Genomic DNA, 16,499 nt, shown 5'->3' with positions numbered 1-16,499 from the left:
CTTCGTCTATAGTCATACGTCTACCTTCTTCAAGAATCTCCGAGGATGAAAATTCTTGAAACCACTTCCAACACAAAAACATGAACATACCCATTCCATGTAAAGTGACTAGAAAAATTCTATTCTTCTGTAAAGACTGTGCATGCAATGTAGATAAACAAAGTGACGGAGTGTCAAACCGTTCATCAAACATACGCAAACAATGGGGTCGAATCTTGACTTTGGGATCTAAATCAATCAACTGTGGCAAATCACAATGGAAATGCCGATGCTTTATGCTCAATCCTCCTTGTGCTCTCTCTGATACTATGTCATGCCAAGGAAGAGACATGGAATGTGAATTCCTTGAATGCAAACATTTCATCTTTTCATAAGGAACCCGCATACATCCGTGCTCATTCATGAGTGAATCGTGTTCAGCATAAATATGTCATGCCTATGAAAAGGGATCACATAAGGACGGTGACTAAAATACAGGAAAGCATCTAACTTCTTGTCCATCGTCATCTTCTCGAAAGCCTCCATAGTAGTTAGTGCAATCCTTGGCGTGGATGGGGAAAGGGGAGGGTCTAAAAAACCTCCTGGTGGGGAAAATTCTTCTTCGCCACTGCCATGCTAATCACCTCCATGCGAAGTATCCATTCCGCTTCGGGTAATGATCATACACTAAAGTCTTGGGTTCTTAAATTTACGAGGAACTTGGGTTCTTGTGGGTCTTGGCTTCTTGGGTTCTTGAGTCTTGAGGTTATTGAGGTTCTTCTTTCGCTTGCAATCTGTGTTAGAGAAGGATCTTCTCTTACCCAAGCTCTTCTCTTTCCCGCGGGCGCACCCCTTAGTGGCCTTGCGCTCACCCAAGGTTGCTTTTTTTCCACCTCACGTCGATTGGCCGGCCGCTAAGTGCACGGTCCACTCTCAATGAGTGAAAAGAGAAACAAGGGGAGGCTGGACAAGCCCTTCTTTCTTTGGTTTCATGTCACTCTTCAAAAACACAATTAGGAATCGACACGCCCAAGTGAACTTCGGTTACGTGTGACTGCAACAAGCAAAAATAATTCTTGTGGTTCATTCCTTGAGTGATACAAAACACTGCCAAAGCTCTGATACCAATGTAAGGTGCAGCGAAAGTAAATGTTGAACTTTGCTCAAGATGAGTGCTCTGAACTGTGCTCAAGGGTTCCTTTTACTTATGGAAGGGAGAGCCTTCCGTTCCTTTAGTGAGAGAGTGCAAATGATCACAAACAAAGTGGTAAACACTGTGAATGACGATGCTGAGACTGAGAGATAGAGAGAGAAGAATACGACACCAGAATGTTGTCAATCCTCCTCCGAAGGCCCCACTCTCTATGGCGAGAGCGGTCTACTATTGATTGCACAAATCTCTACAATGCAATGGACTTGCCGACGATGTCGACGACGATGAGAACGACGACGAGACGGGCTGAAAACTGAAAACGCTATGGTTGAAATCTATAAATCTTTTTCTATTGAATTCTGACTCTATGTCGGTCACGACGGCAATGACGACGATGCAACGACGATGCGCTGCAGATGCTGAAATCTGCATTTTCCGGGCTGAATCTGCAAACTTCAGTGGATCTGACCGTGCGGCGAGGATCATCTGCGGGAAGGTGAGATCTGCAAAGTTCGGGGGTTCTACTACGGAGTCTAACTGCTGAAAACTGAAAACGCTGATGCTTCTAGTTATTCTATCGCGGTGAATCTGCGAAACGAAATGTTGCTCTACTCATCCAAAAACGCTAGGGCTGATCTATGATCTACTACAAAAACGCTAGGGGATCAGTTGTCGCCAGGCTGATCTGCAAGTGGCAAAACGCTGGGACTGATCTGCACTTGATAAAAAACGTTGGCTGGTTCTTGCGGCTGAAAATGCTAGGTTGATTGCCGGTCTTGCTGAGAAGGTGCACTTGACGGTGGTCTTCTGTCTCTTCTGCCAGAAAGTGCTAGCACTAGGTTTTCTTATGTACTTGCTGAGTCAAATTGCCCTACCCAGTTTCCCAACAAAAGTCACTTAAAAATAATAAGTGAAAAATGGCATTGTAAAATGCTCCTAATGAAATCTGATGATCATGTTGTGTGCAACCAGAGGATATGCATCTACTCTAAGTGCCTAGTAATGTACGGTCTGCGAACAGACTCACAAAAGTGTCGGACACTTCCTAAGCTAGGCTAACTAAACCCCTGTCATGAAGTAGCTTGTCCACGAACACAAAGGGTTATGTTTGCATGTGACAAGTAGTTGGATCATAATCCCTTACCACGAAAATAGTCGCATGTGCAACTGCTCCCACTATTAAGAAACCCCCTATCCACATGTGATGTGTAAACAAAGAAAGTTGTGTTGCGTAGTCAGTAGCTAAGTAGGGATAAGGCGGCATAGCATACATGTGGTGAGAGACAATAATTGTTAAGGATCCCAAGTGGCAAGATTAATAGCTAAATTGAGCGTGCCATGAACTTGTCAAAATCTCGTGAATACCCTTGTGTCCCTCACCCGTGAAAGGTCCTTTATGAGCTTCTAGTATTTCCTTCGTACTATGCCCGATACCCCAATTTGTCCTGTACATATGACCAGCTACCAAAAACAGAACCGCAATGGCCAAATGGTGATGTGCGGTATCAATCAACCACAGACGAAGTCGGGAATGGAACGCCGTTCCGGAATGGGGTGTAATCAAAACGGTGTTACGAAACGGGGCGGAAAGCGGGCGGAACGGACAAAAGTAGGCATTTGGGGGCAAAAAAGTAGGCATTGGAGGGCAAATTTGGGAGACATATTTAGGGCAGTTTTGGGGGCAGTTAAGGAGTTGATTTGGGACAATGTTGAATGGAGGTATTTCAAGCCTTACTTTAGTCAACCGTTCCAGCCCCGTTCTCGTTCCGGCACCCCCCTCCTCCTCCCGTTCCGGACCACCCTTCCATTCCCGTTCCCGTTCCGGGTAACTATGACCTAGCCTTGCACCCTTGTGAGCCTCTAGCAGAACATGCATGTCCAACCCAGTCATAGTTGCATACCCTCTCTTGCACAGTTAAGTCGCTTAAGCATATAGGCATATGAACAGTCACTTAAGTCATTTATTAACAGGTGACTTTGACATGACATTTATTGAAAGTAGGTAGGGCAAATGGCTAAAGGACCTATGAAAGAAACCCTTGGGCACCAATAGAAGGAAGAGGATCAATTGAAGAGCCTCTCGGCAGTACCAGCGCTTGGGCAGCGAACAGCCAGCGTTTTCAGCCCTATTATCGCCATCAGATTTCAACCCTCGGCGTTTTTAGCATAGCCTCGTCGCGGTTGTAGTCCTTGCCGCATTACCATCAGCGTTTTCAGATTTCAGCCATCTTCATCTTCAACGTTTCAGTTTTCAGCCCATCGTCGTCCCCCGGTAATAGCAAATCAACCCACAACAACCTCCTCGTCCTCGTCCTCGTCCTCGTTCGTCGTCATCGTCATCGCACTACCAAGCATCTCCAACAGTACCCATTAGTAACTCAACAACACCACAGTACAAGTACCCCTCGTCGTCGTCGTCGTCGACGACGCAGTACCCCAGCATGTAGCACCCCTTGCGTTTTGGCTTGGCTCCTACCTAGCTCAGCGTAGGGATCATCAAGACCTCCGTGTGCTTAGCACCCATACTACTCGCAGTACCAAGTACCCGCAATATGCAGCACGTAGCCTCTCAAGTACCAAGCATCCACCGCAGTATCCCTCAATACCTACCGCAGTACCCTTCAGCACTTCAGCATCAATAGTATCAAGTACCCATTAGCATCTCAGCATTTCAGCATTTAGCATCATTGTATCAGCATTTTGTGCAAGTAATAAAGCAAGTACTTGCTTTGGAAACAGAGCAAGGGGGCCCTTGAGGGTGGTTGGGACCTGACATGCCATGTCGTCTACTCTGTCTCTCTCTCTCGTGTCTCTCTCTTTCATTCGGTTCAATTTAGTTCTTTTAAGTGAAGTAAAGTAACCTTGTGTTTGTGCAAAGTACTAGATCCGAGCTAAATCCCAAACACTTCCATTGCACATCCAGGGCTGACTTGATGTACCTTTGGATTCTTCTCGATGTGGGATTGCGGATGGCCACCAAGGGGCTCATTTGCACTCCCAATGTGAGAGGAATTAAGGGCTGAAAATGCAGATCTCGACGAGGCAAGATGATGGACAGCGATGAAGCACTCGATGCAAGCAAGGGAATGGCCGAGGGGAGGCTCGATGGGCTACCGACGTACCGGAGGGAAACACGCGAGGACAATTTCCGAGCCGTTTCGTCGCGGGAAGATGGGCTGAAAACTGAAAATGCTAGACTGATCTGCTGCTGTTGCAGCGCTAGGGTTGGAAACCAAAAACGCTGGCTGAAGTCTGCAGGCGATAGGGCTGAAATCTCAAGAACTCTGCACGGCTGAAAACGTTGGGCTGATTTGGGCAAAACACTGGCTGCTAATTGCTTCTTGTACTAGCGCTAAAATGATTTATTTAGAAGTTGAGCAAGGGGGTTTCCAATTTGGGTGAAACTATCGCACATCTGCCACCTGGGATTCCAATCGACACGGGGAATGGCTCATTGGATACCTCTAACCTAGAACTACATTCTTGTCATGCCAGATGCCTACCGTAGTGTAATAATTTGTCGAAACAAGTATACAAACCATTTATGCAAGAGGGTTTCAAAACTAAAAACCTTAGTCTAATGGACTTGTCAGGACATGCAAGTCCTGCGAACAGGCTCACAAAATTGCCGGTACTAATCCTCCTAGGATTCTAGACACTCTTATCTAGGAAATAGGGGAAAATTGGCTCTGGAAGTCAATGAAGCATGTCCATGTGGCACACAGAGTCATCTCTCTCTCTCTCTCTCTCTCTCTCTCTCTCTCTCTCTCTCTCTCTCTCTCTCTCTCTCTCTCTCTTATGTACTTTTTGTACTTGTACTTCAGACATTGTATTAGATTCACCACTTTGTATATGATGGTCTCATAGGTCATTTTGGCCTTTTGAAGACGTTAATATATCATTTCATTTCATCATCTCTCTCTCTCTCTCTCTCTCTCTCTCTCTCTCTCTCTCTCTCTCTCTCTCTCTCTCTCTCTCTCTCTCTCTCTCTCTCTCTCTCTCTCTAATAACAGGTCTTGAGTTCAACTCCTCGTCGGCTAGATCTATAAGGTCTCTTAGGATAGTTTCCTACGACGTTAAAACTCTCTTCTTCTCGGGTGTGTGTGTGTGTGTGCGCGCGCTAATAAAAAGAGGAAAATGGTATAACCTTTCTATCACGCAAGTGTGGTAGATTGGTTATGCCATTTCCCTCTTGAATAAGAGGTCTTGAGTTCAACTCCTCGTCAGCTAGATCTATAAGGTCTCTTGGGATAGTTTCCTACGACGTTGAAACTCTCTTCTTCTCAGGTGTGTGTGTGGGTGTGGGGGGGTGTGCTAATAAAAAGAGGAAAATGGTATAACCTTTCTATCACCCAAGTGTGGTACATTGGTTATGCCATTTCCCTCTTGAATAACAGGTCTTGAGTTCAACTCCTCGTCTCGGCTAGATCTATAAGGTCTCATGGGATAGTTTCCTACGACGTTAAAACTCTCTTCTTCTTCTTCTTCTTCTTCTTCTTCTTCCTCTCTCTCTCTCTCTCTCTCTCTCTCTCTCTCTCTCTCTCTCTCTCTCTCTCTCTCTTTTTTTGAAAAAATCAAGGCTGTATATTACTGAGTACAATATAATCCCCAGCGGATGCCAAAATAGCATATCACGTGGGGTGTACAAGCTGAATGTAAGGAGGAGAGCCACTATAGTGACTACTCGACTAGAACAATCTGGAGGAGAAACCACCGAGGAGGGGCATAATGCCACGTAATCTGGCCACTGTCAGTGTGAAGAAGAGTGGGGATCGGGCCCAACCCCGAAGGAAGGCAAATCGGCGAGCCTCGGCTGCTCGAGATGTACCTGAGGAAGAATCCCACTGCCAAATCAGGGTGTGAATGATGTCCAGCCAAATGGCAGTGAGAGTATCCTGAAGGAGCTGTGGAGCCGCACTTAGAATGTGAAGACAACGAGCTCTCCAAACATTCCATAGTGTAATACTAGTGATGACTGAAAAAACTTCATCACGTGTCTGAGAATCCCCCTGCCAGGTAATCTGTGGTAGCATAGCCAAAGTCCCTCACCAATAACCAATCGAGGTAAGCATGAAGGTTGGATCTATGTCGGAGCCCTCGTAGAAAAGGTGCGGGCCGGGCATCGGCATCAACCATGAGACAGATGCATCAACCATGAGACAGATCCCCAAGTGAGAAATCCATGCTAAACACATGCTCTGCTAAGTAGAAAGCAAACTGCAAGCCACACTACATGGGAAGCTGAGCATGAACAAAGACAGTGTGCAGGTGACTCAAGTAGTTGCAAAGGACAGTGAGTACATAACGGATAATGACCCATAGTAGCTAGCCAAGTCCCAACTGGAAGTCCCGCATGTGCAATCATCCACATGAAAAAAGAAATACGACAAGCCGCATGTAAATCCCAGATGGCGGACCAAAACTGCTGCAGATAGGCATGAGAGAGACCTGAATGTAACCAAAAACGCATACGAGTGGGCTGCTCTGGTTGCTGTAACAGACTTGGACACTCCAAGTCAAGAATCAACCGCGACAGCACCAAATAACCACTTCAAAACAATTCACAGATCACAATAGATTTGCACTAGCCCGGCGGAGTTCCGTGCCTAGAGATATTGGCCCCAAAGACTGGCACTCCTTTCGGTATTTCTTTTTACATTAATCAATCATCAAAGTACAAGAGACCCGTTAGGGTTTCACTCTCAGACTCTGCGTCCAGATGCTCTGAGAAATGAGGCCCTCACCACTAATTTAAAGATTACAAGGGATGCCCAAAAGCAGAGCCCCAAAAGCTTTTAAAATCAAAAGCATCAGTTCTCTCTCTCTCTTAGAGAGTCTTTTCTCTTTTTTTTTTTTTTTTTAAAGCAAAAGCAAAATTCGCGTCGCTCATCATTTTCCAAAAAAAAAAAATATTTTTTTAATAAAAAAAAAGCCTCCGCGATTTCCGAAAATAAGGGTTTTTGGCAAAAATTAGGGTTTGCAAGAATTTTAGGGTTTCTGGCAAAAATTAGGGTTTCTGCTGTCCGCCACGTCATCACTTTGTGACATACCCCCCTCTTGAAAGCATTGTAATCGACCGCGATTACGCCTGCAAAACCGACAAAAGCCATAAACCATCTTAGCAGACACTGACTGTTAGTACCTACGTACTAGGAACACACATCTAGCACATGTACAAAATCGACAGTCACATCACAGGACATCACATGACATTCAACATTCATTCGGATCTTAGACCATGATTTATTGGCAATGTAGCTAGCAATCACATCTAGGTCCAATCGGGACCTCATCGATGTCCGATTGACTAACCCCTATTACAACCATGTCTATTCGAGATCAATCAGACCAAAATGCTGCAGTCATTTCGGCTATCAGTTCCTGCACTCACAAGAAGTCAAGAACAAATCAGTATCATAATCAGGAATTCCATTTCATAAAGTCATCCAGCAAAATATTGTCAGCTCTCAGTATCCCTGAAGCTCAAAGAGACATCAGTGACTTTAGTATCAAAATCGAGGCATCTGTTGACAAAGGAGTGGAGTGACTCCCCTCTTGTGCATCCCACTACACCAGATCTCCGGCCAAGCTGAATTCTGGGCTCCGTTTGGAGTAGACTATGCTAAACCAAAACATCGAGGTAAAGTTTCACAATCCGAGGAGTATCTGCTAGGTCCTCCTCCTCCTCCATCCACTTCGCATCAAATGCAAGAAAGTTCTTGAACTTAACCAAGAACCGCCTTCGGACTTTACCTTTCTTCGTATCATTATGTGCCAAAATCTGTTCAGGAACAAGGATCTCCTCGTTTTCTTCCACTGCGGGTTGCTCATCAGGCTCCCCATCATCAGGCACATCACCCTTAATAGGGTTCAAGAGACTCACATGCAATGCATTATGAATCCTCGAAGTATCTGGCAGTTCCAATCGGAAGGAGACATCATTTATCTTGTCAGTGATCTGGAAAGGTCCGTAGTATCACATACTAAGCTTTGGAAAAAGCCTCTCCTTTCCCTTTTTCTTTCTTAGGCGTGCCTTCTCAAAAGTAAGAGCACCCAATCATCCTCCTTCAGTTTCCAGTCGCGACGATGGCGATCCGCTGCCTTTTTCTGTCGTTCTTGAGACTTCTGCAAAGTCTCGCGATCCTTGGCAAAAGCCGTATCCAAGTCTCGCGAATATTCATCCGCTTCAAATTTCTAATCTTTCGTGCTCAGGAAGGATGGAACCTTCGCAGCAGTTTCAACAATCTCACATGGCGTCTTCCCCGTCGAAGAGTGTATCGTGTTATTGTAGGCAAATTCCACCAAAGGTAAGTTCTTTTCCCATTGAGTCTTCTGATGCGAGATAAAAGACTTCAATAAATCTAAAATCATTGAATTGGCAATCTCAGATTGCCCGTCAGTCTGCAAGTGGAACGATGACAAGAACTGCAACCGCGTGCCAATGTTCTCCCAAATTGCCTTCCAAAACAAACTCATAAATCTGGGGTCTCTGTCGGAGACAATCGTCTCAGGCGTGCCATGTAATCGGAAAATCATCGTGATCATTCTGTATTCTCGGGAGATCAAAAAAATTGAAATCCATTTCAATATTTTCCCAGGGGCGGGTGGGTATGGGTAAAGGCTGTAACAATCCCTGTGCCTTATGCCTGTCAAACTTGACCTTCTAGCATACCAAGCAACTGCACACAAACTCTTCCACATCCTTCTTCAGTCTCCGCCAAAAGAAATCTCTCTCTACCCCTTTCATGGTGGTAGCAATGCCGCGGTGACCCGTAAAAGGTGGACAGTGGCAATCAGTCATAACCTTTTTCCTCAACAGCTGTGTAACGCACAACATAGTCTTTTTCATCAAGTAGCCTTCCCGAAGGGAGTATCCAGCTACTGTCTCCCCATCCCGTATCCGTGTGAAAATATCTGCAAAATCTGTATCTGTGGCACACTGATCAACCATATCCTCGAAGCTCCTATGATGTATCGCGGAAATAGCCAGAACCAACGGTTTTCGAGACAAAGCATCTGCCACCACATTCTTTTGTCCCTGCACATGGACAATCTGGAAGTGGAACTGTGACAAGATGTTCACCCACCGCATCTGCTTTTCCGAAAGCTACTTCTGTGACAAGAAGTAGCGCAAACACTGATGGTCTCTAAAGACAGTAAAATCCGCTCCGAGTAGGTAATGCCGCCACTGAGTAAGAGCATGGATAACCGCCAATAGCTCTTTCTCATAAATCTGTGCTGTCATCTCCGGCCTAGAGAACAAACGGCTCTCGTAAGCTATGACATGGCCTTCTAACATCAAGACCGCACCCAGACTACGACCACAAGCATCACAATACACTTCAAATGACTTCTGCAAGTCCGGCAAAGTCAAAACAGGTCCCGTAGTCAATTTCTCTTTCAATGTCCGAAAGGCAGTCACCTCTGTGGGTCCCCACGAAAAAGGTACTCCTTTCTGTGTCAAGATATGCAAAGGGGAAGCAACCTCTGCAAACTTTCGTATGAACCCCCTGTAGTACGAACACAGTCCCAAGAAGCTTCTAACTTCATGGACATTCCTCAAATCGGGCCAATCACGGATAGTCTCTATCTTGGCCGGGTCCATTTGCACTCCTGTTGCTGACACAATGTGTCCCAAAAAGTGTATCTCTGGTAGGAAAAATTCACTTTTCTTTGCATTAATCACTAACGTGTGATCTTGTAATGCCTAAAAGACTTGATGCAGATGATCTCTGTGTTCTGCCTCATTCTTGGAGAAAACAATGATGTCGTCAAAGAAAGTGCCAACAAATAGCCTGCACTCTCGAAAAATCCTGTCCATCATCCGGTTAAAAGTCGCAGGAGCATTGGTTAAGCCAAAAGGCATCACCAAAAACTAAAATAACCCAAAAGTCATCCGAAAAGTTGTCTTGTAGACATCTCCTGGCGCTATCCTGATCTGATGATATCCACTCTTCAAGTCAATCCTGCTAAAGCACGAGGATCCCTGTAACTTGTCGAGTATATCATCGATCCTAGGAATCAGAAATCTGTTCTTGATGGTGATTTTGTTGAGAGCTCTATAATCGATGCACATTCTCCAAGATCTGTCTTTCTTCAAAAACCAACAACACTGGAGAGCAATACGGTGAAGTACTAGGCTGGACAAGACCCTTTTCCAAGAGGTCTTTCACTGGGTTCATAATCTTTTCATTCTGTACTCGGCTCACACGATAAGGTGGCCGATTCGGTGGCATGCTTCCAGATATCAGATCAATGGTATGATCTTCAAGCCCTCTCAAAAGCAATCGGCATGAGCGTGGAGAAAAAAAAATCTTTGCGTTCTTTTCTTCAGGTCAAAACATATTCAACCTTTATCTATCGTTCAGTTCTCCCAAAAGAATGAGTAAGAAAACTGAAGTTCATCAAGTACAATCTCTAAGCCCTTCATTTATCAAAGTTGCTTTCTCGGCCCGGTAGTCAACCACGGCATAGTTCTTGTGGTACCAAGGGATCCCGAGTAGAACGTCACTCGCGTGCCCTGAACACCCCTGTCATTGCAAACGAAGTTTGCCAATGCTCGGTGTAATGGCAACATCCCATCCGGGTGCCAGTCGAACTACCTCTGCCTGTGGCGTCAATCTGTCGGGCGTAGTTCCAAATCGAGCCGCCAATTCCAAGTGAAAAGAAGTTGGCCTTGGCTCCTTCAAAAGAGCTTCCTGATCCTTCACTTTGCCCCGAAAGCGGCAAAGTTTGTACTTTCATTCATTAGATTCGGTGCAGGTCCCACGCCATGTGGTACCAGTTCTGCTTTTCTATCTGCCTTTTCTGCCACATTCCTCAGCTGCTCTCGAACTCTCGGATCTGCCGTCGTCTTTATCATTTTGTTCTTTCTGTGCCTTATCAGGGCACTTTGCGGAAATATGTCCATGTTCCCCGCATCCAAAGCACTTCCCCTCTCTGATGAAGCGAGCTCTCTCCTCAGGAGTAAGCTTGGGTCGTGCATCCTTTTTTTTCTCTGGGTTGCTCTTTTTCATTCTACTTTCATTCCCAGAAGTCTGTTCGGCTCGTTGTGTCATGGCCTCATCTGTGGGGTAGGTCAGACTGCCAAAGTGAATGGCAAAGCCCCGCTTCGCATGACTCATCAACTCCTGAACAAAAGCTGACTTGTGTTCCAAGCAGTGATTTCGGATCTCTATAGGTAGACCCAAGGTAAACCGCTCAATCTGTTCTCTGAACAAGATCTTCTTGAATGAAGAGGCGGGTAGAAAAGAGCTCCAGAATCTTTCACAATAAGAATTCATTGTATCGCTCTTGGTCATCCGGAGATGGTTCCAAGCAGCTCGTATATCTCGCTCAAACTCTTGAGTCAACCAAGAAGAAATAAAAAGCCTCTTGAATTTCAGCCATGTAACTGGCACATTCTTGCTTAATAGAAGCGTGGACCACCAAGTACGAGCATTCCCCTTAAAGTAAGAGGCAGCTCTTCGAATCTTGGAGTGCTCTGAATAGCGTCCTCCCGTGAAAGCGATGTCAAACTGCTCTATAAAAGACAAAGCCTTCGAAGCATCTGAGTATCCTGAAAAGTATCAAACTTGATCGAGTGGCCACCTTCCTTAAACTCTCGGACTTTCTTGCTTTTATCTTCGAGAAAGTCATACTGGTTGGCTTTGTAAAAATTCTTCTTGTTCGCATAAAACTTTCCGTCATCGGAATCTGAGTTGTCTGTAGACGAGTCCTCAGTAGAACTGTCAGTCTCTGGGCGAGATGTAGCCTTCTTTGCCATTTTCTTGCCCTTTCCGAAGCTTTGTTTCTTGCTTCGCTTTTTGCTTTTCCTGTCTTCTTTGCTCGAGTCTGAAGAGCTAGAAGAATTGTCAGAAGAAGAAGAAGAAGAAGAAGAATTGGGTAGGCCTTCAAACTTGACGCGCTTCTTCAGTTTCTTTGCCTTGTCGAATGTCGATCGACGACCCAAATATCCCGGGAAGTCAGTGCCTTTCTTCTGCTTTTTGCCGTGCTTTTTGGCTTTCTTTTGCGTGTCAAAAAGCTGAGCAATCCGTGCATCAACCACGTTCTCCAGTTCCTTCTCCGTATATTTCTTGGAGGCAGAAGGTTTCTTGAGAGCGGCTTTCGAGAGTGGTGTTGTGGTTCTCTACCGCTCCGTCTGTACCTCTTCCAAAGAGGTCTGGTTCATATATTTTGCCATCTTCGGGTCCTTGGCAAAATTGAGCATCATCTTTGTTGCATCGCCGATCAACTGGCGACGCTCTATCTCTCGCCGCTCCGCCTAAGTAGGCCAAGGCGGGCCATACTCTCTGCCTGAATCTTCGTTGTGATCCCAGCCCGCATCTCCAGATGCAGAGGGAGTCGACTGATCATTGCCTGAAGCCATAGGTGCCGCGGAAAAAAAAATTCGGGGATCGGATTTCCCGTAGAAGAGAAATCGGCCGTGCTCTGATACCACTGTAACAGACTTGGACACTCCAAGTCAAGAATCAACCGCGACAGCACCAAATAACCACTTCAAAACAATTCACAGATCACAATAGATTTGCACTAGCCCAGCGGAGTTCCGTGCCTAGAGATATTGGCCCTAAAGACTGGCGCCCCTTTCGGTATTTCTTTTTATATTAATCAATCATCAAAGTACAAGAGAGCGGTTAGGGTTTCACTCTCAGACTCTGCGTCCAGATGCTCTGAGAAATGAGGCCCTCACCACTAATTTAAAGATTACAAGGGATGCCCAAAAGCACAGCCCCAAAAGCTTTTAAAATCAAAAGCATCAGTTCTCTCTCTCTCTTAGAGAGTCTTTTCTCTTTTTTTTTATTAAAAAAAAGCAAAAGCAAAATTCGCGTCACTCATCATTTTCCAAAAAAAAAAAATTAAAAATTTTAAAAAAAGCCTCCTCGATTTCCGGAAATTAGGATTTTTGGCAAAAATTAGGGTTTGCAAAAATTAGGGTTTCTGCTGTCCGCTACGTCATCACTTTGTGACAGTTGCTGTCTCATCAATGCTAACCTTCCAATCCTGACAGTGTACTCAAAGATTGATACAGGTGCATCGGTGGAGTCAGAGTGAGGCCAATGCCACTCTCCTGGGTCCCAATAAAGCTGAGATAGGGCACGACCCTCCCACACCCAAAGCCTCTAAAGTGCAGCATCAGCGTAAGCGAAACGGGGGTCAACACAACGACGCTTCCCGCGGGAGCCAACTACTCGTATGGCCTCCCATCAAGCGCCGGGGGAGACAAGGTGCGGAGAGGTGGCATCATATGTCAATCTAGCATGAATCCCCTGAGAGTAGTCAATATCAACTGTGAACAACATGGTGTCTAAACGAACTAATAAGAGAGTGCTCTGAGCAAAGAGGCCTTCCCAGCCACAATGGGGAGGCATCTGAATCGTGCCTTGCATGACTGCATCCCACTGTGAAGGAACAGCAGAATCAATCTCAAGCAGTCTGTCTGTCACCCCGCGACCAATGTCATAATGTTCTGCCACAAAATCTACATCCAGCATACGTGTCTCATGAAACAACCGCATAGAGGCAGCAGGGCCAGTGTCCCAAGCAGCCCAATCAATGTGAGTCCTCTCTCCAAGCTGACGGGGTGGATTAACCAAAGAATCAAGAACTGCAGCATTCCAAATGAGAGGCTGGCGCTCAATCTCCTCACGACATGAGGGAGGTGAGCGTATGATAGCCCGTCGCATGGAAACCCAAATCTGAAGAAGCGATCGGATGAAGGGTGAGAGGGTGGTGGTGGACAAGGGGGCATCCGTAAAGAGAAAACGATACCCTGTATGCCAAGTATGACCGTCTCTAGTGCCGAGTCGTGGAGTCACTGTGCAAAGTGCGGCCTGAAGAAGCATCTTCCAAGGTTCTTGGCCGGAAAAAAGACCCAGAACAATAAGCTTGGTAAGAAGGGCGCGGCTCTGTAACTCTGGATCAATAATGCCAAGGCCTCCCTCTGACCTAGGACGAATAATCGTGGACCAGCGAACTCGAGCACGAGTATCAGTAGTCCCATCTGTGCCACTCCATAAAAAGTTCCGCACTAGTCGACGGAGCTGAGCTATCACACCGGAATGTAACATCCAGCAAGAGGCCGTATACCATACTGTAGCCAGAATAACCTGGTTGGCGACCAATGCACGGCCAGCCAACAACAGATGACGTGAAGAGCAATGGCATAGCTTCCTGCGAATAGACTGTAGTACGGGTGCAAACTGCTGCTGTGAGGAAACATCAAATCCAACCTGAAAGCCCAGATATCTGCATGTCTGACCCGACTGCAGCCATGTGAAACCATCAGCTACCCCCCAACTAGGTGTGTCATCACTGCCAACCAGTAACCCATAGGATTTATGCCAGTTAATGCGTGCACCACTGGCAAGGCAAAAAACCTCTAGGGCCTCCCGCATGGCGTCAAGAGCAGCTAGCAAATAGCGCAACATGAGCATAGTGTCTCTCTCTCTCTCTCTCTCTCTCTCTCTCTCTCTCTCTCTCTCTCTCTCTCTCTCTCTCTCTCTCTCTCTCTCTCTCTCTCTCTCTCTCTCTCTCTCTCTCTCTAATTTTAGACGATGGGACAGCTTTATAAGGAAATTCAGCTCCACAGGTGGGCGCCCCCATTCTGTATAACTCTAGGTCACTTTATCATATATAATTGACCCTTTGTCCCCTCATTCTTATAATCCATTGTATGAGCACTCTCTTCATCAATTAAATTATAATTAAACTTCTTGAGTCAATCTCCCCCTTGTTGTGTTTTTCACCTCTCTCATGTGCTCCTCTCTTCGTTCCGTTCATGTCCACTGTGGATATATGCTTAACTGTGCGTTGGAGATGATATATGCACAATTGGTTGTTATGTAGGTGACAAAGCAAACGGCGAGTGACTTCCGTGCCTTTGCTGTCTTTCTATGCTTATCCCAACTTAGGCCTTTTATTTCCTGTATGAATGGTAGCTTTTGGCTGACTTAGAAAGTTGGAGGTCTCAGATTTATGCAACTTGACTTCTAATGGGCTGCTTAACACAGCTTGGTGTTTCAATTCTAGCTAGGACAGAGCTGGGGGCTTATCCATGTTACATTCAGCATTTGTTTTGTAGTCTATGACCTTGCGATCTGTACAGGGTAGGGAATGGTCCCCTGAGGACCATTCCCTATAATCCATTCGACCCCTTGGCGACCGGCGGAGGCCAAGAGCCAATGGGGGAGCAGAGATTGCAGGGAATGGTCATCAGGGGACCATTCCCAACCGTCAAGAGTCGGGGGGAGGAGGGCCATTGAGTGCCATGTGATATGCAGCCATTGGGTGAAGTGAGCACTAATCAGGAGATTGCGATAGGCACCTGCGCAAGGATGTTGCAGTGCCCACGTACTAATGTGTCACCTGCAGAGTGAGCATGCAGAATGTTAAGCCATGCAAGCCTATCATTTCTTTCCAGCTCAACACACCGAATTGTTTGTGACTTGTTGTCCATCCAGCAGCTACAGATCCGGATTCTGGTGTAGAATTGACAGTAAACGGACAGCTGAGATCTGCAGCTCCCCGACCTTGACGGTTTGAGCTGGAGATCTTGCTAGTGTCCTTCTGTAGTTGCCAGGGCATTTTGTTACTCTGTTTAAGAGGATTTCTTTTCCCGACTTTCTTTCAGTATATTAGATTAGATGATTGTCCTATCCGGTGGTAGATAGCCAATTTCATGACCATAACCGGCTATTAATTAGACGTCTTTAACAAAGTCACTTAGCCTTGTTAGAGAGAGAGAGAGAGAGAGAGAGAGAGGGGAGGGAGGGAGGGAGGGAGGGAGGGCGGGGGGGGGGGGGGTTTTATTACCTGGCTCATATAAACAAGACCTGGTTGTTGCGCCTCTAGTACACGCAATGCCACCAGCTTGATTTGTGAAGAAACATTCTTAGACTGAGCGAAGTGATCATTCAACAAAGCTGGAAGACGAAAAGCAAGAGCACCCATAAAGGGAAGTACACTCTCAAAGAAGTTTTGTGCGCGTGCACGTGTAATTAACTGAAATACAAAGAAGACTGTATCAAATTTTGTCCTCAAATTCTGTGTGTAGGACTGTATCTCCTCAGAACAAGATGTACCTCGTCAAAGTATGTTGTAATGCCATCCAGGACGGCGGAGGACAAGACCGGCAGGTGGCTCTGCTCGCGGACATCGTTGATGAAATCGTAAAGGGTTTCTGATCCGGAAACGCCACTGACAATAGGGCCTTCAATGAGTGATTTGAAGGCGTAACCGAGCTTGGGTGGCCATTCCAAGATACCAGAATCCGTCTTCTGCAAGCGGGGAAGGAAAGGAAGGATGGATGACTCCATCTCACGGCAGACGCGCAACACTCATAGTCGTGCACCCATACAAATAGCTA

General features: G+C 46.0%; 1 protein-coding gene across 5 annotated transcripts in view; it reads right to left on the bottom strand.

Moving 5' to 3' along the window:
* The window catches only part of LOC147464544 (poly(ADP-ribose) glycohydrolase 1-like), a 98,714-nt gene that overhangs the window by 82,124 nt on the left and 91 nt on the right, over positions 1 to 16,499 (bottom strand). For all 5 annotated transcript variants that reach the window (XM_086515471.1, XM_086515467.1, XM_086515474.1 and 2 more), the window contains exons 1-2: positions 16,216 to 16,499; positions 15,947 to 16,135 (exon numbers count right to left, since the gene is read on the bottom strand). The exon at positions 16,216 to 16,499 is cut by the window's right edge. In XM_086515471.1, the coding sequence (XP_086371597.1) occupies positions 15,947 to 16,135; positions 16,216 to 16,449 (423 nt within the window). In that variant the 5' untranslated portion in view covers positions 16,450 to 16,499. The remainder of the gene's footprint in view (positions 1 to 15,946; positions 16,136 to 16,215) is intronic.

The sequence above is a fragment of the Adiantum capillus-veneris genome, chromosome 1 (genome assembly GCF_014529385.1).
Source record: "Adiantum capillus-veneris isolate H3 chromosome 1, ASM1452938v2, whole genome shotgun sequence".
Lineage (NCBI taxonomy): Eukaryota > Viridiplantae > Streptophyta > Polypodiopsida > Polypodiales > Pteridaceae > Adiantum > Adiantum capillus-veneris.
This window is presented reverse-complemented; position numbering and strand designations above follow the sequence as displayed.